Here is a 22,542-nt window from a genome sequence, read left to right on the forward strand (position 1 = left end):
GTGCTCAACTTAAAACCTTTCTGCTGCCTCCACCAGCGTGGAGGATAAAAAAAAAAAAAAAAAAAAAAAAAATCATCAATCTCCATCGTGTCATCTCTAGGTTACTCTGATCCACCTTTGTTTACCCAACTGGTGGGTACCAACCTCGCTTGCTCATGTCAGGGGCTCTGGCCAAGACTCCTCCATTGACGGGAGGCACCCCCCCACCACACTGGCACTCCGACCTGGTTAAGGCCTACTCCTCCACACAGCTCAGCTCAGCCCGGTCCACTGCCAAACCCAGGACCAACCTGTTTCACTGCTCACCACACTGGTTCCTACACTACCACTGCTAACACCTAATACTTATTTGAGCGAATGCCACTGGCAAGACGCTATTTTAAGGGCCGCACGTAGATCATCTCCCGTACGCTTCAACAGCCCCGGAAACTAAGTAACATTCCTTGGATAGGAAAGCTGAGGCCCAGAGAAGTTAGACACTACCCTAGGGTTTCACAGTGCCAGGATGGAAACTCAGGTCACCTGGCTTCAGGGCCTGGGCCCCGACCCTTTACAATGTCCTGCTGCCCAAGAAGGTTCCACATGAAAACAGAGGCTTCTTGACAACAGTGAAGGCTTCCCAGTTGCTCGTTGAGAGAATGGTCAGAACTGCTACCTGGGAAGCTGCCCCTCACACGCAAGGAGGCTGGAAACGACTTCCAGTAGCATCCACTGGGTGATGTTGGTTTAACAGAGGACCGCTAGGGCTCCCTTCCAGCTAAGACCAATCATCCAAACCAGAACCCCTTCCCTTTCTCCTGGGATGTCCTTCACAGGTGTTACGAAGGACATTTGTTTGTAAGAACAAAACCCCCCAAACCAGTTACTGAGCGGTTGAGGCCTTCACCTAGCTTCACAGGGACAGAAGCACATGTAAACCTCACATTTATAGGCAGGAGCAACAAAATCATTCCAAGACACAAGAACCTGATTTATTGTCTGATGATGAAGAAAAAGCACTCAAAGCAAGCCCACCCATTGGCTTCCTAGTTTAACACTGCATTTTCAGAGGCAAGAAGGATTTGTAATTGGCAAAGCAAATCAAAGTTAGCAGGCTTCACATTTTACACGAAGAATTTAGGCCCACAAGGAATCTAAAAGGTATTCTCCCCAAAAGGAAATGACAATAGCTACTACTTAGTGCTCTCTATATGTCAGGCATTTTCACATTCCTTATTCCTTTTTTTTTTGGGGGGGGCACCCTTTAAGAGACCTACTTTTAAGTTATCAGTCCTCACCTCGTTTTACAGAAGAGGAAGCTAAGGCTCAAAGAGGTTACATGGTTTCAACCTTAGGTCTACAGGGTCATCAAGCGCCATCCACTGCTTGAAGTTTCTCGGAAGTTTAAAGATGTGGCACAAACTCCCTTTCCTACTCTCACTTTCAAGCAGGGCTGTGAGCATGGGGAACGGCCGCCGTGTCCTCCCACCCCACAACTCAGGTAGGTCACGCACTTGTATCACCTAAGAGCAGACAAACTCCACCCTCACTGCTCCTCCGGACACGGCACCCAACTGCTCGTTCGCGGGAGTCCCCATTCCAAGATTTCAATCTGCAAGGTCAGAGTTTAGGTAATTGAAGACGAACGCCGCATGGGATTGGCAGACTTACCTTCTGATCCCAGAACCACACAAGCTGCGAGATCCGCAGTATAACGACACTTTCACAACTGATGGGAGAACTGCATGAAGCTTTCAAGTCCTCCACTTCCGCTAAGTCTAAAATGACACCCACTATTTCTAACCATCAACTGACTTCGGACCGACGCCTCCCCTGATACATTTTCAAAAAGCCCTGGCTGGAGCTTCGCGAGTACCGCCTAAGCGCACAAACCTCTTGCTGTCATGAGTTAAGCAGCCTCAAAGGCAGCCTTGCAGGTCGGTATCCTCCAGCAGCAACTAGTCTAACTCGAGATCGCCCCCCTGTCACACGCAGAGGTCGATTTCACACCCGGCCACCCGCAAGCACCATGTGCGAAGTTTAATCGTGAGTTCGGCCAAAAGGCATTTCCTTTTTCCTTAAATGAAAAGGAGATGCGGACCTGTGCTCCTGCCCCGGCTGCCCAGCGCTCAGGACCCCTTCCCGGCGGGTGCCCGGCAGCCGCCCCGGCGGGACCCACCCCGAGCAGGAACGCGGAGCCCTCCAGGTGTAGCTGCCGACTGCAGGCCACGCCGCCCGCGGCCGCCTGGGACTCGCAGGCCGAGGGCGGAGGCGCGGCCGCCGCGCCCGCGCACAGCCGGCCCCGCCCGCCCGCCCCGCCCCCACCGCCCCGCCGGCGGGAGCTGCGGGCGCGCGCCCCGCCTAGGCCTCGCCGCGCGCCGCCGCGCCGCCGCCCGCGCGCCCTCCCTCCCGGCCCCCGCCCGCCCGCGCGCGCGCTCGGCTCGCGACCCCCCTCCCCCGGCCCTCCCCGCCCGCGCGCCCCGCACTCACTGAACATCCCAGGCGGCTCCGGCTCCTCCCGCCGCCGCCGCCTCCGGGATCGGGTTGCTTCCGCCTCCGTCGTCTCTGCCGCAGGGTCTCGCTCCGACGGCCGGCTCAGCCGGGCCCCCGCGCCCCGCGCCCTGCCGCCCCCGCGGCGGCGGCTATGGGCGGCCGCTCCATGACTGACTGACACGGAGCGGGCCGCGGGCTGGGCCGCTCGGGCCTCCAACGCGCAACCGTCTCCACCAATGGGCGAGGCGCCTCGGCGCTCTGCTGGCGATGCCTGGCGTGCGCACCGCCCCGCCCCGCCGCGCCGCCGGCGTCGGGCGGAAGGAGCGCGGGGGCCGGTCCCACGTGGTGGGCCAGTCCGGGAGTCCGGACCTGTGGCCGCTTCCACGGTGCTGCGCCCCGGCCCGCCGTCCCTAAGCGGGGCTGGCCGCCAGGTGAGCTCCTTAACCTGGGGACTGCCCTCCGGCCGCGCCGCCGCCCTGCTCGGGGCGGGGCGGGAGGTGAGCTTCCCTGGGGGCGTCCTCCAGGTGTGCCCCTCACCGAGGGCCGGCCCCGAGGTGAGCCTCCCCCGCGGGGCGGGCGCTACGCCCCGGCCCGCCGTCCCTATCCGGGGTTGGCCTCGAGGTGGGCTCCTTAAGCGGGGAGGGTCCTCCGCCCCGGGTCCGTCCCCGCGCCGCGGACAGCGAGCGCTGCGGAGAGCCGCCGGGGCTCGCTCCTTCGGCAGCCCCTTACGTCGCTCCTCGCCGCTCTCTGGGTCTCGTTGCTTGCTTTCATGATGCGCCGCGGGGTTCCGAGTGTGGCCGCGCTTAAGCTCCCTTTGCGTGGGTACTAACACGGTTTCGCGTGCGGCCTGGTGGTCTTCACGCCCCCTCGCGTAGGCCGCCGGATGGCACCGGGAGCGGAAAGTTGGTAGCCTCCGGGAGGGTCTTTGTAACCAATTCTGCCAACACTTTTTAAGTACTTTGTAGCTGGTACGTTGGCTTTCTGACACACTGAAGTTACAAGTAAGTTCTTCTTTGAATGGGCACGTGTGGACCTCTTGACAGTTTGGGAAAACTGACAGCGCTTGACTCTTCTGTTCTCTAATAGAGGAAAGGATGCTGTGCTGATATTAGTGTCCTTCCCGTGGTGGTCGCTCATTCCTTGTATAATTCTGAAGGTAGGTCTGTAGGATTTCAGGCTCCGTAGATTGAAGAAATACAAGTGATCCAGCCCTTGGCATAGCAAATTCTTTCCCTTTGGTAGTATGTCAGAATCATGAAACTGCGATTGTTTTTGGTTTTTTTTTTTTGGTATTGTCCTATTTTGATTTTATTTACAATATTTTAATTTCAGTACCGAGTAGGAAAATGGTTCACTTTTGAGGAACTTGTTTTCTTGTGTATAATGAATATGACTTAATGTGATAGGTTTCCGCCTTTTTTTTTTTTTTTTTTTTTTTTTTTTTTAATGACGTTTAGGAAACTCAAAGCTATATTTACTTCAGGCTTATGGAATTATAGCTGGTCAGTATGCTTGCTTTCCCTTATAATTTTCTTATATCTCATTTTTATAGTTTCAATTGTGTAACTGTATCGAGTCTTTGGAAGCAGAGCATGTCTATAAGCTTACATGTATATAAACAGAATAAAGTTACAGTGGAAAGTTACTGTTGCAGCTGAAATAACAGTACATCTGTTGGGACTGGTTTTATACAATATTTCTTTTCTACTTGGTGAAATATTTTCTCCAAAGATTGCTTATTTCTCTCTCTAAACTAGTGGAGCTTGTCATATAGGTGATAGTCATATCGATGATACATAGTTGCAGGTGATGTATGCAGACATTTTCAGTCTAAAACCTCACGTGAGTCTCCTTTCACAAATAATTTGAATACTTTGGGTTTTGCCCGGTTGTATTCCTGCACATTCACATCGGAGGATATGATGTTTGATCACAGCAGGAATACTGGTACATGTGTGAGTGTAATTCTTTTTATGCCTGCTTTTGTCAGAATTTCCCCCAGAAAATTCATGGGCTAAAGCATTTTATGTATAGCTTTATGCCCAATAACTCTGTTGATATATTTTAGTTCATTAAAATTTTTTTTCAAGGAATATGTATTATGTAGATAATAAGATACATGATGTTCTTTTTTTGGTGCCTATTGAGTTTGGCCTTAATATAGTATTTTTTTCCATTTTAAATTTTAGATAAAGTGTAGCAATGGCTGCTATTTATTCTGGCGTTTCCTTTAAGCTCAAAAGCAAGACAACTTCTTGGGAAGATAAACTAAAACTAGCTCATTTTGCCTGGATTTCCCACCAGTGCGTTCTTCCAAATAAAGAGCAAGTAAGTTTAATGTGAAATTTACCTTTTTGTTTACTACTAAAAAGAACAGTCACTTATATAAATTATGTGTTGAAATTTAACTAAAATTTAAAAAGAAAAAAGGTCGGAAAATAAAACGTGGTTAGAGGTTAAAAGTAATATCAGTAAAAAAAATGAATGAGTCAAATATTTCATTAACAGAGATTTTCTGTTACAAAGTCAGTATTTTTTTGTGTGTGTTTAGAAACTCCTCTTAGAGAGGGAAAGAGCCAAACCATAAGAGCCTCTTAAAAACTGAGAATAAACTGAGGGTTGATGGGGGGTGGGAGGGCGGGGAAAATGGGTGATGGGCATTGAGGAGGGCACCTGTTGGGATGAGCACTGGGTGTTGTATGGAAACCAGTTTGACAATAAATTTCATATTAAAAAAAAAAAAAGAAACGCCTCTCATATTTCAAATCAACTATATGCATCAGTGAACGAATTGGGAACTGGGTTACAAAAATTAGGATCCGAGTCTGTAGGTAGCTGCATTTGTTTGTGAATCCAAGGTAATGCTCCATAAGCAACTGCTTTTTGGTGATTTGTTAAACAGCTTTGGAATTTGACCCGGTGGGGAGTAGAGAAGCTTTAGTATCTGTAGTAAGCCATTCTAGAAGTAGATTAGGAACCAAGAAAGGCAGGTCTTGTTAACATTTTTCAAGCTTATTTGGCAAAAAACAAACAAACAAAAATCCTGTTAATATACTAGAGACACCAGGATGTTGAACTCATGAAATTGTGTTAACACACACCCATGTGCTAGTATTAAAGAAGACAGAACAAAATGCATCAAAGATGGGTTACATCTATTAAGATGATGATGAGGTCCAGGAGGTAGAGCGCTCTCACATCCGGTGGGTTCTAAATTTGGCTGCACCTGAGAATCATCTTAGCAGCTTGATAGTCACCTGGCAGGTGCTACCCAGGGTGAGCCGAAGGCGGAAGTAGCAGTGGCGGTTGGATCAAGGTCTCCGTAGTCTTATGCTGAGAACTATTTTCCCCTTTAGCATCTGTCACTGTTCATACTGTTACAACATTTCTCCTGTCATGACCTGAGGCCTCACCCCTTTGATGAATGTGTTACAGTAATGGAAACTATGCATGTCTGACCCCCCCCCCCTTCATAAAGCACCCCGTGCATTATTTCGCAGTAGACCGTCTCCGTCTTCTGGATGAGGTAAATAGACCTAGAGGTTTTACAGGTAACGTGGGAAAGCCAGGACACAAACCTCTGCCTTTTGACTCTGTTTTTGCTTCTGGGTGTGATTCATTTTGAGTGGCCATTCTGAGCAATTGTTGTGCTTCTAACTTTTGAAATTTAGCATAACTCGAGAAGAGTTAGAAGAAACTGTTTAGAGTTTCACTTGAAACTTTTTATTGGCCTCAAATGAAGACAAAATTAGTTTTTTCTGTTTTTATTATTTTATTTATTTGTTTATTTATTTATTTACTTATTTTTTTTTTTGAGAGAGAGTGAGCAAGCAGGGGAGAGGGGCAGAAGGGGAGAGAGAGAGAATCCCAAGCAGGCTCCCTTCTCAGCACGGAGCCCGACCCTGGGATCATGACCTGGGCTGAAATCTAGAGTTGGACGCTCAACCAACTGAGCCACCCAGGTGCCCTTAGTTTTTCTTTTTATTGTTTTTTGTAATAATAAGCATTTTAAGTTACTAGGACATTCTATTATATATAAAATAATATTACTAAAGGTAGGTTTTATTTTATTTTTTTTAATTTTTTATTTTTTTTCAATACATGGAGTTTATTGTCAAATTGGTTTCCATACAACACCCAGTGCTCATCCCAAAAGGTGCCCTCCTCAATACTAAAGGTAGGTTTTAAAAGACAGCTTTTTCTCTGGCAATTGGATTTGGTTATACGTGGAACATCCTTATAAATGTTCAGCATCTTTCTTGGTAAGAAAATATATATTTTCAGAGCATATTTCTTCCAAATTCAGGTATTACTTGATTGGGCAAGACAGTCATTGGTTGCATTTTATAAGAAAAAACTTGAACTGAAGGAAGACATTGTTGAAAGGCTTTGGATCTATATAGATAATATTCTACACAGCAGAAAACTGCAGAATCTCCTCAAGAATGGAAAGACAATTAACCTTCAGATTTCCCTAGTCAAGGTGATTATTTGTTTCCTGTGTTATCTTGTGTGTGTTAACGTGCATCTCTTGATTTCTGTTAATGCTGTAGGCTCATTTATTTTGGGGTTAATTATTCAAGATATAGGAAGTATCAAGGTAGAGAAAGACGAGAAGGAAATAATATTACTAGAATTTTAGTATACTTATACTAAATATACTTATCGAATGCGTTTTCTATGCTCTACACTGTGCTAAGCACTTTGTGTTATTTAATGTTAAAGGGAAGCTTAGAACTATTTCAGGGTAGTGGTCGATTACCTTTTCTTAATTAATTTTAAAGAGTGAGCAAGCAAGCGGGGGAGAGTGATGGTGGTGGCGGGAAGGGGAGGGGGATGAATCTTAAGCAGGCTCCACACTCAGCACAGAACCTGACGTAGGGCTTGATTCCACGACCCTGGGATTGTGACGTGAGCCGAAATCAAGAGTCAGACACTCAACCCACTGAACCACCCAGGGGCCCTGATGACCTTTTTTTTTTTTTTAACTTTTTTTCATGTTTATTTTTGAGAGAGAGAGAGAGTGAGTGCGAGCATGGGAGGGGCAGAAAGAGAGGGAGACACAGAATCCGAAGCAGGCTCCAGGCTCCGAGCTGTCAGCAAAGAGCCCGACGCGGGGCTTGAACTCAAAAACCGTGAGATTATGACCTGAGCCGAAGTTGGATGCTTAACCAACTGAGCCAGGCACCCCTCTGCTTTTCTCTTTTAAGAGTACCTTTTGCTTTTTTTTTTTTTTTTTTTTTTAATATAAAGTGTAATTGTAAAAACGTATTTCGGACCATAGGATCATAGCCCAAAGCCACTGTCCATCCACGTATAACTTCTAAGCTGAATTTGAGGCTTAGGATATAAGGAAAAGTAATCTTCGGAGTTCAAGTCTTATGAAAAACAAGCTCTTTAGAAGGGACAGCAGAATTACAAAGGCACCGATCCCTTTTCTGAATTTATATTGGTAGGAGATGGCTGTGTGAAGGACTTAAAACAGGTACTCTGCCGTCCTTTGGTGCAGTAAGCGAATGTCAAGTTGATTTAGATACGGTGATCTGGGGATTTCCTCCTCCTCAAGATAAGGACAAAGAGTGAGTCCACTGATTCAGTTGTCTTCTTCTTGTGTGTGGGTGGGTGTCGTAATGAGTTTTCTTGCTTTTTTAACGCTCAGATCATAAACGAGAGGATAGCTGACTTCTCTCCTTTGGGATCCCAAAGGAGTATGTGTGCCGTGCTGAGCTGTTGCCAGGGCATCCTCTCGACACCCGCCCTCGCCGTCATCTACACGGCTAGACAGGAGCTGTTAGTGGCGCTGCTAAGCCAGCTGTGCTGGTTGGCCTGTAGGCAGCCAGAAGGAGCCGGGGTCGCCCAGTTATTCGAAGTCATTCACCTGGCGCTTGGTCGCTACCTCTTGATCCAGCAGCAGCAAGTCAACCCACGACGAGCCTTTGGCGAGGTGACCGGGCACTTGCTCCAGCCCTGCCTGGTCCTGAGGCACTTACTCTCGGGGGGCCCGTGGGCACAGGCCGGCCAGGGCCAGCTGCGGCAGGCGCTGAGCCGGGATGTGAAGAGTCAGATTGAGGCCGTGCTTCGAGGTGGGGCCTTTCAGCCCGAGTTGCTCTCGTCCTACAAAGAGGAGCTCTTGGACCAGCAGCGAGGCGACGCGAAGATAGGGGCCCTGAAGAACGTTCTCGCTCCTACGGACACTGTGATTGCCAGGCTGGTGGAGACGGGCTACTGTGAACAGTCACTGCATGCTGCCGTTGTAGCCAACTCAGTGGCCTTGCTGTATAAGCTCTTTCTGGACTCTTACTTCAGGGAGGGGAATCAGCTTCTCTGCTTCCAGGTGCTCCCCAGGCTGTTCGGCTGCTTGAGGATCGCACAGCTGCACGAGGAGCACCTGGCCGCCCTGGCCGCATCGGATTGGACCTCAGAACTGCTGGTTGTGGAACAGCTGCTGACCTCGGTGGCCCACAGCGGTATCTACAACATCGCCGCCGACAGGATCCGGCACGGAGAGGCTCAGTTCCGCTTTTACCGCCGTCTGGCCGAGCTGCTGACAAACCATTCCCAAGCGTCCGTGCCGGCCTGGTTCCGCTGCCTCAAGGCTTTGACGTCTCTGAATCATCTGGTTTTGGAGCCGGACCTCGACGACCTGTTGGCTTCAGCTTGGATCGATGCAGAAGTGACAGACTCTCGAACGAAAAAAGCACAGGAGGCGCTTCTTCACACGCTCTTCCAGACTTACGCAAAGCTCCGACAAGTGCCACGGCTGTTTGAGGAGGTTTTGGGGGTGATCTGCCGCCCGGCCGCCGAGGCCCTGAGGCAGCCTGTGCTGGCCGCGGGCCCCTCCCGGGTGCTCTGCGAGTGCCTCCTGGAGTTGCCTCCGAGTCAGATCTTGGACACGTGGTCGCTCGTGCTGGAGAAGTTCCAGTCTTTGGTCTTGCCTTATTTGCGGGGCGATGCCGACATGGCCTTGAAGTCGCTGTCCCTGAGCTCACTGCTGCACTGCATCATGTTCAACATGAGGAGCCTGGACGGCAGCACGCCTCTGCCCGTCATCAGGCGGATGCAGCGCACCATGGAGAGGATGCTCCGGGAGCTCGTGAAGCCCCTGCTGGACCTTCTCCTGGACCCCCCGGGCCCGGAGCTTGAGCTCTGGCTGCAGAAGGTCAGTGACTCTGCACTCCTGCTCTCTTACACTTGGGCCCAGGTCGACACCATGCTCAGCATGAACTGCAGCCAGTATCGCTCTGTGTCTGGGGCTCTTACGGACGTTGCTGTGGAGACCGCAGACCTCCCCTCGTTGCTCCCCGGTGTAGAAACGCACCACTGGAAGAAGATAGAAAAGTTTGTGGCTCGGTTTGACTCTCTCAGCAGGTATTGCTTAGAACAGCTCTACCTGCAGAAAATGAAAAGGACTTTAATGCAAACTAGTTTCCGGTCTGAGGAAGCTCTCTGCACTCTGAGGCGTGATGCTGCCTACATTCTTGGGTCTGGCAGAGAAAGCTTGAATCGGAGGACGACCGCCTCCTGGGATGGCCAGGTGGGGACAGTGAGTGCACTCACGTACCCTGTAGCGCACTGGCACTTGATCGTGTCGAATCTCACAATTTTAATATCCTATCTTTGTCCGGATGATGTGCGATCCCTGGCCAGTGTGCTGCTGAGAACTTTACCAACGAGCAAAGCCCAGGAGGTCTCAGCAGAAGAAGAGGCAGACCTCACACTTGAAAGAATATCCAGTGCCGTCCTTCACAGCCCTCTCTTTCCGGAAATGCAGCCCCTCCATTCTGCTTTCTTAATGCGCCTGTCCGAAGGCTGTGCGGGCATCCTGTGTTCTGGGGCCCAGGGTGACCCGAGTCTTCTCAGTCAGCAGCTGCCCTGGCTCTTTGAAAAGGAGCACATGGGTGTGGCTCTTTGGGAAAACAGATTTGCAAAAGTTGGACCCGAAGGTGTAGAACCAAAAGGAGAAACTGCCCCAAACTTACTATCCTTGGTCCAGAGTGGCTTCCCAATTCAGCTGGAGGGAGAACAATTAGAGAGCATCCTGGGATTGTTGGAAGTTATTTCTGCTCTGCAACTGGACAGCCTCTCGACTCCCTATCACGTGCATTACTTTCTTCTGTTACTGTCCGTGGCCGTCACCAGGCTGGGGAGCTCCTGCCCCTCCTCACTGACCCTCAGGTTTCTGAAGACTTGCTACCGGCTTCTTGGCCACCTGCAGAGAGGGAAAGGTGCCCGCTCAGTCCTCAAGACCATGTACGCCAGTGAGATTTTCGAGATCATGCTGACCTCCTCGTTCAGAGCCAGTAGTAGATTTTCTGTTGCTGCGGATGACCCCTCCTGGTTGGAATTCCTCCAACTGACAGGGACATTGTTGGAACAGCTACTGCAGATGCTTATCCAGATGAAGCTCAGCCTGGTGCTCAATTTTGGGAAAATCATTGCATTCCTCTGCAAACTGTCCACCGAAGCACCGTCAGGCAAGCAGGTGGAAAACCAGAATCCTCTGGGCCAGCAGCTCCTTCTGGTGTCTCTAACCAAGTTGTGCCAAGTCCTGGGGCCTTTGGTCAAAGAGCGGAGGCAGCACCATGAGGCCTCAGAAGCGCTGCCTGAGCTGCTGCAGAAGGCCGTTGTCCAGACAGGAGCCGTGCTGCAACTGTGCTGGGCACGCGGGGCCCGGGGCCAGCGCCTTCCCTCCGCCTTCATCTCATCGGTCAGCACGCTCTTGGAGGCGGATGTGGGCCAGCGCTCCAGGCACGGGGCCCAGGGTTCCCAAATGACTGGCGAGATGCTGACCTCCCATACCGCCTTCTACCAGAATGTTTACTCTCAGCTGCTGTCAGGGTTACCGGCCCTTGCAGGAGACCATCAGTCTTTCCAGGCGGCCATGCGGTTTTTAACTCTGTTCTTTTTGGCCCCAGAACTCCATCCCAAGAAGGATTCTGTTTTTGCCTCCGTGTTTCATTCTGTGACGAAAGTTCTGGCAGGTAAGGTATTTTCTCTTGAGCTAATTCTGTACCATAGAGCTTTTGGTAAAAGCTGGTAAGCCACCAGCAAGGTGAGTGCCCCTTCCCCCCCCCCCCCCCCACTCCCGTGGAGCAGCTGTTCACTGTGGAAGGTACATGCTGTGGGCAGTGAGAAAATCCCCCCACTGCCCCGCTCCCAGGAACTCATGTCCAGTGTCTGCATTCTCTGTCCGTATAAAGCTCACAGTTCTGTTTTCTACACAGATTGCGGCCTTCTAGGTATGTTGTTTGACATCTTAGCTTTTTACTTATTTGGGGGATTGTTCTGGTTTATAGTTTTGAAATCTGTTACTCTTTATCTTTTTTACCTTTTATCTGTCCTGGCCCTGATGGTTAACATATAAATTTCATTCTTGGTAGGCTTCCCCGTGTCCAATCTCCACTGCCATCTTTAGTAACCGAAGGCGACGTTAAGCCAAGTCAAAGAAAAAACCGCAAATAATTTATAGGGAACCTCACAAAATTCCTCGAGGCAGTTCAGTGAACTTCCACCCCTGGGTCTCAGTGTGATGCCTCGCCATCATCGGGCTGCGGGTGCTAATTGGGCGGGAGCTTAGCTGTCTTCACGGTCTTTTAGTTTGATGTCATCCTCCTGGGCCAGCCAGTCAAGACCACAGACCTCGTAACGGCTGTGTGCAGAAGCATTTGATAGCTGCTGTCCCCGAGGTCGAAGGGCCACCTCTGTCTCTGTTTCAGGTTGGCGTGGGTTGGTTTTCTTTTGGTTTTGTTACCGAGGGTCGGGGTTAGTTAGGGTAGTCCTTAGAGGCGAGACTGGGGAGCGTGTCGGCCGGGCGTAGCCCCCAGAAGGCATGCCGACTTCTGTGTCCCGGAGGAAAAGCTGTGACAGGCGGGAGGGAGCCGCAGCTGGGGCTGCAGGCGTGATCAGACACAAAAGCGTTTAGTAGGACCTTGTAGGAAGCGGAGTCGCCCGGACCAGTGCCAGAACTGGAGTGTTGAGGCCAGAATAACACTGCCGTTGTCTCCCTTTCAATAGCCTCTCTGTCCCTGCCTTGATTGTGGATTGACTGAAAAGGCTTTGGTGTCACATGTTCTATCTTATTCTGTCAGCGATTCTTTTAGGGAACGGTGTTCACCTTAAGGGAGGCTAGAATTTTAGTCTTTGACGAACACTGGTTACAGTGTCCTAAGTGAGTGATCCAAGAAATGGCAGCGCGTGGCCTGAAGCTCTGGCCCCTCTTCCCCTTTGTTATACAGAATATCGTGTGTGTCTCTTTTCCTCCAACCCTCTCGACCTGAGGGGGACTCGAGGTCCTGACCGTGTGTCCCTGGACTTGAGGGTTAGAACCCCAGGGACAGAGCCTCTGTTGTGGCAATCGGGGGACCGAGGCCGCCTGCCCCACTGTCCCTCAGACCGCAGGCTCAGGCGTTGCTGTTGGGTCCGGGCCTCCTCTCCTTGAGCTGCTAGACTTTGTCTAGAAGAGGGACTGGAGTGAGAGGTCTGGAAGGAGTGTCTACTGAGGGCTGCCTCAATTCAGTTATGAGAAACCGTCACTTTTACAAATGCTCCATACACACGTGGAACCACATCCTACTCTGGAGATGAATGCGGTGTTGATTTTTTTTTTTTTTTTTAAGTTTATTTGTTTTGAGAGAGAGAGAATGCGGATGCGCACAAGGGAGGGGCAGAGAGAGAGAGAATCCCAAGCAGACTCCACTGGTCGGCGCAGGGCCCTCTGCGGGGCTCGATTTCACGAACTGTGAGATCATGACTGGAACTGAAACCAAAAGTTGAACGATTAACCGACTGTGCCACCCCCGTGCCCCTGCAGTGTTGATTTTGACCTGCGTAATCAAGTAAGCAGGTGTTCACACAGATCGCAGAACGGTGCAGCATTCTCCGGGACCCCGGACCTGGGGACCATGGGTTAGAGCGTGTGCGGGCAAACCGTCAGAAAGCAGTGGCCTTCGAAGAGTAGGTGGGGTAGGCGGAGACGGTGGGGGTGCTGATGCTGAGCCCTCCGCACGGCAGATGCCCCGCGCTGCTCTTTCCTTCATTTGCCAACCACAGGAGTTGATGCGGTTCTGCCCATTTCACTGGTGAGGGAATGGAGGTTCGGAGAGCTCAGGGGTCCAGGATCTTACACCTTGTTGGACGCTGGGGCTGAGGTCTTTATCCATCAAAGCCTGTGGTCCCCTCCACCCCTGATGCTTATGTAGTGAGCGAAGACTGGGAAAGTATTCTGGCAATGTGGAATAGTCTGTGAGCCGAAATGTGGCTGGGAAGGTAGGCTGGGTTCAGATTATAGAGGGCCTTGAATGCCCTGACCTGGGGGACCAGTCTGCCGTGGCGACATCAGAAGGCCTTCCCACGTTAAGTGGGAAGCAGCCTGATGATTGCGACAGGCAGACTCGGAAGTTTGGAGTTCTTTTCATGTCTCTAAAAGTGCCATGCCGCTCCTGTGTCCCTACTGATTTTGTAAAAGAATATGGGAACACCTTGTTTCATGGCACTTTTTTTTTTTTTTAACATTTATTTATTTTTGAGAGAGAGAGACACACACACACACACACAGCACGAGTGGGGGAGGGGCAGAGAGAGAGAGGGAGACACAGAAGCTGAAGCAGGCTCCAGGCTCTGAGCTCTCAGCAGCACAGATCCTGATGCAGGGCTCGAACTCACAGATGGAGAGATCATGACCTGAGCCGAAGTCGGACGCTTAACCGACTAAGCCCCCCAGGCACCCCCCGTCATTGCACTTTTCTTAAAAAAAAAAATTTTTTTTAAATGTTTATTCATATTGAGAGAGAGAGATCATAAGCGGTGGAGGGACAGAGAGAAAGAGAGACAAACTGAAGCAGGCTACAGGCTCTAAGCTGCCAGCACAGAGCCCAATGTGGGGCTTGAACTCAGGAGCTGCAAGATCATGACCTGAGCTGAAGTTGGATGCCCAACCTACTGAGCCACCCAGGCGCCCTCCCTCATTGCAGTTTTCTTAATTGAACTTCACAGATACTCCCATTTTTCATAGTGTGCAGGTTTGTGGCGACCTTGCTTGAGCAAGTCTGTTGGCACCATTTTTCCAACAGCATTTGCTCACTTCATGACTGTCACATTTTGGTAAATCTTGCAATATTTCAAACTTATTTTGTTGTTACATTTGTTATGATGATCTGTGATCAGTGATTATGACTCACTGAAAGCTCAGATGGTGGTTAGCATTTTTTAGCAAAAAAGTATTTTTAAAAAATTTTTTTTAACATTTATTTATTTTTTGAGAGACAGAGAGAAAACATGAGTGGGGGATGGGCAGAGAGAGAGGGAAACACAGAATCCGAAGCAGGCTCCAGACTCAGAGCTGTTAGCACAGAGCCCGACACGGGGCTAGAACTCAGGAACCCTGAGATCATGACCTGAGCCGAAGCCAGATGCTCAACCAACTGAGCCACCCAGGCGCCCCAAAAATATTTTTATCTATTTATTTTAATATATTTTTTTATGCGTATTTAATTTTGAGAGAGAGAGAGAGAGAGAGACAGAGTGCAAGTGGGGGAGGGGCAGAGAGAGGGTGACACAGAATCTGAAGCAGGCTCCAGGCTCTGAGCTGTCAGCACAGAGCCCGACGCGGGGCTCAAACCCATGAACCGTGAGATCATGACCTGGGCCCAAGTGAGACGCCTAAGCGACTGAGCCACCCGGGTGCCTCACGGAAAAAGTATTTTTAAATGAAGGTATGTGCATCGCATTTCGGACGTAATGGTGTCCACCAAATAGACGACAGCATAGCGGAAACATAATTTTTATCTGTGCCGCGAAACCAGAAAATTCATTGGATTCACTTGATTGCGACCCTTGCTTCCTGGCGGTGATCTGGAGCCAATCCTGTCGTATCTCTGAGGTTTGCCCGTACAAGGAACGTCGAAAAGCACGTAGAGAAAGTAGCAGTCACCCGCGTGCAGAGTCCGGCGTGAAGCACTGCTACCCGCTGTCGTCCTCGACCCCCCGCGCTGTGTGTGCTCTGCACAGGTCAGCCGTGTGCGGGAGAGCGCGGTCACACTGTGCCACACGCCCCACGAGTATTTCCACACCCCTCAAATGGTGACTTTCACCGGCTGGGACCCTGTTCCATCATGTGGTTACTCTGGTGTATTTCACCCGCCCCTTTCCTGTCACATCTTAGCCGTTTGGGTTTCTTTTCCGCACAGATCCTGCAGTTTCGGGTCAGATAATTCAGGACTTGGAGCCTCATTTGGGAGCCTTGTTGACCCAAATGTTAGAAGTTGGGACGACAGAGGACTTGAGGATGGTGATGCGGTATGTTCTCCAAGGATTAGACGTCAGTAACGTGTGGAAAGGAGATGTGCAGGTGGGTACCCGTTCTCCCTTGTATGGCAGGGGCATAAATGATAATCCGCTCGAAGGGAAAACTTATTCAAGTTGTGGTATCACCCCTGGAAATGAACACGCAAAATCTACCTGGTAGAGACTGGGCCAGGGGGTTTTACGGAGGGAACCGTGGCCTGCAGAGAGGCCTGGGGCCTTAGTGTAAGGGGCCTTAGTTTTCAAAGGGGAACTTTTTCAAAGTACAACTCTGTGTGCTATCATATGAAATATTAAACGTAGCATCCTCGTAATTTTGGCATATAAAAAAGCTAAATTCTGCTCATTCTTTGCTTAAGACATCTCCCGTCATACTGTTTAAAAACTGATTCGGTCACATGGGCCCGATCCCGTTTGAGAATCGCTCTGATCGGCAAGCTGCCCTGCAGTCCTTTGCACTTTGTGTATTTGGTGGTTGCTAATGGAGCCCTGCGTTTGCGTTTGGCATCACATATTTTGGAGAGCCTCTGCATGGAGCTTACGTGCTGGAATTTCTGCCAAACAGCCGTGTGCACTGGACTGGTCAGCTGTCCCTGCTCGCACAGGAGGAAGAATGCCACAGAGCCAGCCGTGCAGCCCATGCCTTCTGGTTCTGAGCTTTCTCTGCCTCATGAGTGGCTTCTTGACTTGTGGTTGTAATCAGCACACTGGCTTCGGTTTTGATTTGGATGGGAAGAGAGCTGGAGAGGGTAATTGAGGCCACAGAGGGGCAGCGGGAGAGCTCACGTCTCTCGTGCGTGAGCAAGAGGCCCAGGCTGGACCAGGGCCACTGCTATGTGGCCGTGGCACTTGCCCTTCTGGAAGTTTCCATCGTGTGCACGTGCAGCATGATTGGGCCCCAGCGTTGAGAAGGGTCAGTCTCAGTCAGAGGCTGGTTTACAGAGGAGGCAAGACTGGAGGCTGAGCATTCAGGGCCAGAGAGGATTTGGCTGGGGGGGACGTTGCTATGGAGACAGGGAGGAGGGTGTTGTGTGCGCAGCAGGGCAGAGGTTGTGTGGGTGTGAGAAGGTGGACAGCGAGGGAGGCGCCAGTGGGCAGGCCCTTGGTGGGTACAGGTGGGTGGGAGAGAGGGTGAGGCCCTTTCCATCCTCAAGCAATCAGGAAATAGAGAAGATGAGCGGGGGCAGGGGGCGGGGCTACCTCGGGGTGAGGCAGTGTGTAGGGGCGTGGCTGGTCAGGGCTTGAGAGAGGGAGAGGGAGAGGGAGAGCAAAGGGCAGAGGCCAGAATTGTATGGGTTTGTGGGGCCGCGGGGTTAGGGGAGGAAGGGCCGGCATGAGGCTGAAATTGATGGTGTAAAATGCCAGCCTAGGGTCAGACGTTTGTTGACATAGGCACTCGCTAAAGTGAGTTCCTTTCCCACAGAGTTCCTTCTCCTGGTTTAAAACCATCACCTGTAATCGTAGCACCTAATCTAATGGTTTCACTGTGTCCGTGTTTTCCCCTGGCTCCTCCTTTTCCCCAGGAACACATACGATTCTTGTACAGGTGACTTACGGCTCGTTGCCTCTTTCCACAACATCTGGACGAGACGAGGTCTGTGTAATTAGGTTGCTGCACCGATCTGTGGCCTTGTTTATTTTACTCTCTTGGTGCCTTTGCCTGCTTGGTTTAGTGAGATGCTACTGCAGAGGCCTCTACTTTGCCACAGTTGGGCTCATCTTCTTTATTTCCTGATTGCTTGAGGGTGGAAAGGCCCTCCCCCTCAGGATTTAGCCTTAAACCAGGTCTGGTCCATGCCCGTGACACCGGGGTGCTAACGGGCCCTGCTGTATCTCTTTAGCGCCCGTGACCCGGCTTCTTCCCAAGATAGACTTGTTAGGAGAGAGCTGGCCGTTTCTGCTAACTTTGTGTTTTTTCCCCCCTCAGGCCACTTTGTCAGCCATCACACTGATCAAGTTGCTCCTGAGCTGCCCACTCGGCGGAGAGAAAGCGAGTCTGTTCTGGTGTGCGAGCCCCCAGATAGTCACGGCTCTGACTGTGAGTCCCCCTGGGTCATGCCCTCTGACTCTTCACCCCTGTTCCTGTAGGCCGCGTTTTGGCTTCTGCCGTCTCTGGCTTTATGCAGAGTGTGTTTCTGGATGCCGCGTCCTGAAGACAGCTGCCGGCAGAGCGGTTTTCTGTCCGTGCCCGTGTCGTCCGCGCTGTTGTGTGTCCCCTGCAGATGGGGTGCAGCGGCGGTGTGCAGGCGTGTCGGGGAGCCTCGGGCAGCATTCGGCGGGCGGTACAGGAAGGCACGTGGCGATCAGATGGGGCTCCTGTGGAAGCCTGTTTAAAGTAGATGAGATGAGAAGGAATTGTGGGGCTTTCTTTTGTCCCCACAAATTCTGGGGTCAGTTTAGTGCATTCATTCATTTGCAGGGGTGTGTGTACATTTACAGTGTGTGATACAGTGAGAGGAAAGTGGCTTTATAGAATGGGATAGTAGTGTTGCAGATAGATTATTATCACAGTTGCACCTGATTGTTAGATTTTGGCACCTGGTGGACACGTGGGGCAGTCCCATGACTTTCTGTTTGACCAGCACAAAACCCTCGTCTCGATTGGGACTGTCCCAGTGTTTCTGCCCTCTAGAGTCTCCAGTCACTATCCTTGCACTGGGGTTCAAAAGAGCCGTATCTGTTTCAACATCATCACCCTCTGTAAGTCTCTTGTGCTGCCTGAGAGAATTGGCTTGGGTTAGCACATTCTCAGGGCAGAAGGACCTAAGGAGTGGACTTAATGTTCTGGGTTCTGGTCTGTTGCTTCTTCGTTTTCCTGGGAATCTGCATTTGGTGGGTGACCCTCATCTTTCCCCAGTGCGTGTAGTGGGGACCAGGAGGGAGAGTGACGGCTGGAGGGAAGAGGGGCTCGTGCGGTGCACGGTCAGTGTTGGTGCTGTGCACAGTAGGGCTGCATTAATATGCACGCTTGTAAATCTAAGGGCATGAAGTCAGCACAGCCGGTGTCCCCAGGCAGATGGGCGCTGTGAGAGGCCCCAGCAGGGCTGCTGGTGACACATGGCAGCGTGAGGAAGAGGGTCACTGGTGAGCTCTCCCAGCTTACGTAGGTCAGACCTTGAGTTGCCCCTCATCATTTTGAGTCCATTCTCTTTATTCTCTAGAACAATAATCAAACATCTGGAGCTGATTTTTTTTTTTTAATTTTTTTTTTTTTTAACGTTTTATTTATTTTTGAGACAGAGAGAGACAGAGCATGAACGGGGGAGGGACAGAGAGAGAGGGAGACACAGAATCTGAAGCAGGCTCCAGGCTCTGAGCCATCAGCCCAGAGCCCGGCATGGGGCTCGAACTCACGGACCGTGAGATCGTGACCTGAGCTGAAGTCGGACGCTTAACCGACTTAGCCACCCAGGCGCCCCCTGGAGCTGATTTTTAAGACATGTAACAAAGAAACTTTAATTTAAAGATACGTAGAACTATTGATCTTTTTGGGAAAATATTATTAGGTGTATCTGGTGTGAAGTTTCCTTGTTCTGACAAATTGGAGGAGTCAGTGCTTATAAGGGATTAGTTCTCTTTGTGGTTGATGAGTCCAACAAAGAGTCCCACCGTGGGTCGCCGTTGGAGATGGAACACTGGGCTCCTGCTCTCCTCGGAAGGATGGCTCTGACCATATCAGTTCATTTTGGACATTCTTACCGCTGTCGCTTTAGTTCTTACCTCCGTCTACTTCACTTGTATTTTCTCTGTAGAGCATCACCTTCATTTTCTCTCCTTTCTTCTGTCTTTTTCTGTAGCTGCAAAACCGAGAGGCTTGTCGGGAGCAGACTGTGCCCCTGGCGGTGGTGGAGTCCATTTTGGACGTGCTCGCAGCCTTGCTGCGACGGGGGGAGGGGACCATCGGCAACCCGCACCACGTCAGCCTGGCCTTCAGCATCCTGCTCACCGTGCCCTTGGACCACCTGAAGCCCCCTGAGTATGGGAGCATCTTCCTGAGGACGCACAACGTGCTCTTTTCCATCCTGCAGTGTCACCCGAAGGTGAGGAGGTGGGGCAGGGTGCCAGGCGGCAGAAAAGCAGCAGGAGAGAGCCCGACTGCGGGAGGACGATAAAAATGGTGACCTGCTAAGCAAACTTCTGAATTCCGGTACTTTCCAGGGACACAGTGGTTTCTCAGGCACAAAAATGTTGGATCTTCACACCAGGCTGTTTGAGTTTCATCTTTGTTGGGTCTGACGCTTGGAACGGCGTTTGTGTACTAGCTATTTAAGGAAGCTCGTTACGAATTATTCTCTTTTTGCAGGTCGCATATCTAAATGTCACTCACTTGCTTAGGTCTCTTTACAGGTTTGTGACTCAGATGGGTGTAGGGAGTGAGGCATCTGGAGTTCCAGTTTTATAGTATACCACCTTTGAAATTAAACTAAACGTCCCATAGAAAAGATTCCAGTTCAGCCGACCTGTACTGAACATTTGCTCTGTGTCTCGCTTCACCCTTACAGCAAGCGCATAAAGTAGATGGGAGTTCATTCTGTTGGTAAAGGAACTGAGGCTGGGAGCTGCTAAGGGATTTGGCCAAAGTCACCCAGCTGAGTCTAAATCTTAGCTACAGGATTATTGATTCTCTGGCCTGTGTTTTTCCCAGTGCTTCAGTGCCAATCCATGGGATGTGTGGGAACTTACAGACACGCTGTGTACACATAGACACAGACGCAGGCAAATATTTTTCAGTGTTTTCATGTCCTCGAGTTAGAGACCTGAGAGCAATGTAGTTTTTTAAAAAAAGTTCTCTGGTAGACTAAGCACTCGTGACGTTGGGCCTTACTCCAGCCCTTCCCCACTGAACAGTTGCCTTTGTCCCTGGCTGTCTTGTGAGCATTTTGTTTTAGATCTCTCTGCTGATGGTTAGATTTTTTTTTATGTGACCGTATGGCATGCACGTAGTACAAATCAGTTATAAGCTGGAATTGCTGATCTCGCAAAAGATGTAGGATTCCATGCAGTTGATGAAAAGCAATATTAGAAAGCTGTGGGAACCTCCCGCGGAACCGTTAACAAATGATCACGTAGCGGAATTAGACCATTTAATGAAAGGAGAAAATTGACAGGGATAACGGTGTGTCGCAATCAAGAGTGATGTGACCGATGATAGTGGCTCTCACTTACTGCCTTTGGGTTAGGGTGGGGGACGGGGCCCACATGGCGCGTGACCACACCGTCGGCCGTGTGCATGGTTGAGTTGACAAAAGCACCAGGCTAGCGTCTGCGTAGGTGAATCTCAAGGGGACAGCATGAGGCCACCTCAGCCAGAGTGCCCAGCAGACCGGTCAGCAGCTGGTGCCATATTAGGCCAGGGTGTGAACTCAGTCTGGCTCTGGCTCCGTGTGCTTTTAATCAGTATGATAGAGGATTATGAGGGGTCCTTGGGAAGTTTGATGAAGCTCTGGAATACTTGTGCAAAAACGAGTTCTTTCTGAGCATGCTGTGAGGTCAGTAATTTGATGTAAAGAACGGGATGTTATGCTGTCAAGAATTTGGTTGGATAAATTAATACCAAAGGAAAAAAATCCCAACACTTGATTCACTCTTGCTCATTCTCAGAATTCTGAGAAAAGAGCGGTGATGTCCTGTAGATCTTTGAAGCACTGTGGGGCACGGTCTGTGTCTGCATTGTTCACAGCAGTCAGGGGCCACGCGTGTCCTGACCACTTGAAATGTGGCCTAGGAGCTGTATGACTAGGAAATGAATTTTTATTTTACTTCATTTAAGTAGTCTCATGCAGGGTATGGTCGCTTTATGAGATAGCGTGTTGTTTTGATCACAATCTAAAAGTGGTTGAATATAGGGGCTCCTGGGTAGCTCAGTTGGTTAAGCATCCAACTCTTTCTTTTTTTAATTTTATTTTTTTTTAATTTACCTCCAAATTAGTTAGCATATAGTGCAACAATGATTTCAGGAGTAGATTCCTTAGTGCCCCTTACCCATTTAGCCCATCCCTCCTCCCACAACCCCTCCAGTAACCCTCAGTTTGTTCTTCATATTTATGAGTCTCTTCTGTTTTGTCCCCCTCCCTGTTTTTATATTATTTTTGCTTCTCTTCCCTTGTGTTCATCTGTTCTGTGTCTTAAAGTCCTCATTTGACTGAAGTCGTATGGCATTTATCTTTCTCTGACTTGACTCATTTTGCTTAGCATAATACCCTCTAGTTCCATCCACGGCATCCAACTCTTGATTTCAGCTCATCATGATCTCATGGTTGTGAGATCGAGGCCTGAGCTGGCTCTGTGCCTGCTTAAGATTCTCTCTGCCCTCTACCCCCTACCCTCAAAAAAAAGAAAAAAAAATTAAAATTTTTGTATCATTTTTCAAGATAACTTTCTAGCCAGACCTCTTCATCACTAAAAAATGAGAAGTTTTGATCCTTATTTTAAATGGATTTGCTTTATGTCATCTCCTTCTAGTGCAGTTATATTTGAATATGTTGGCTATTGTTTCTTTTACCCATTTCCAGAGTGCATTAGTAACGGTTTACGATAACAGACACAGATTGAGCAAATTCTAAACGGTGATCACCCCATTAGACTCCTAAAGTTTTGAGGCACAGAAACCCTATCCCAAACCATTAAAACAAATGCTAAAGAGTCAAGGTGGGTGAGCGATTTCCCCCGAAAGCAAGCAAAAAAGAGGTAGCCACACTCTTTTGAGCATCCTGATAGACACGGGTAAGAAGGAAATAAATCAGGAGCACCTGAGTGGCACAGTTGGTTAAG

General features: G+C 50.0%; 2 protein-coding genes across 7 annotated transcripts in view; one reads left to right on the top strand and one right to left on the bottom strand.

Moving 5' to 3' along the window:
- Positions 1-2,666, bottom strand: part of TAF5L (TATA-box binding protein associated factor 5 like) — a 31,674-nt gene extending 29,008 nt beyond the window's left edge. Inside the window, exon 1 of one of the 4 annotated variants that reach the window (XM_019419066.2) lies at positions 2,470-2,666. The gene's annotated coding sequence lies outside the window, so the exon portion shown is untranslated. Of the gene's footprint in view, positions 1-1,650; positions 2,041-2,080; positions 2,233-2,469 lie in introns of those variants that run through there. The other 3 variants (XM_019419069.2, XM_019419067.2, XM_019419068.2) reach the window with 3 other exon arrangements.
- A 129-nt stretch (positions 2,667-2,795) lies between these two features.
- URB2 (URB2 ribosome biogenesis homolog) overlaps positions 2,796-22,542 on the top strand; it is a 28,423-nt gene continuing 8,676 nt past the window's right edge. For 2 of the 3 annotated variants that reach the window (XM_019419063.2, XM_019419065.2), the window contains exons 1-8: positions 2,796-2,903; positions 3,559-3,628; positions 4,656-4,800; positions 6,779-6,955; positions 8,132-11,453; positions 15,657-15,817; positions 17,699-17,809; positions 19,569-19,811. In XM_019419063.2, the coding sequence (XP_019274608.2) occupies positions 4,675-4,800; positions 6,779-6,955; positions 8,132-11,453; positions 15,657-15,817; positions 17,699-17,809; positions 19,569-19,811 (4,140 nt within the window). In that variant the 5' untranslated portion in view covers positions 2,796-2,903; positions 3,559-3,628; positions 4,656-4,674. Of the gene's footprint in view, positions 2,904-3,558; positions 3,629-4,487; positions 4,801-6,778; positions 6,956-8,131; positions 11,454-15,656; positions 15,818-17,698; positions 17,810-19,568; positions 19,812-22,542 lie in introns of those variants that run through there. The other variant, XM_053910185.1, reaches the window with a different exon arrangement.

This window comes from Panthera pardus, unplaced genomic scaffold (assembly GCF_024362965.1).
Source record: "Panthera pardus isolate Hobbes unplaced genomic scaffold, ASM2436296v1 HiC_scaffold_22, whole genome shotgun sequence".
Taxonomy (NCBI): domain Eukaryota; kingdom Metazoa; phylum Chordata; class Mammalia; order Carnivora; family Felidae; genus Panthera; species Panthera pardus.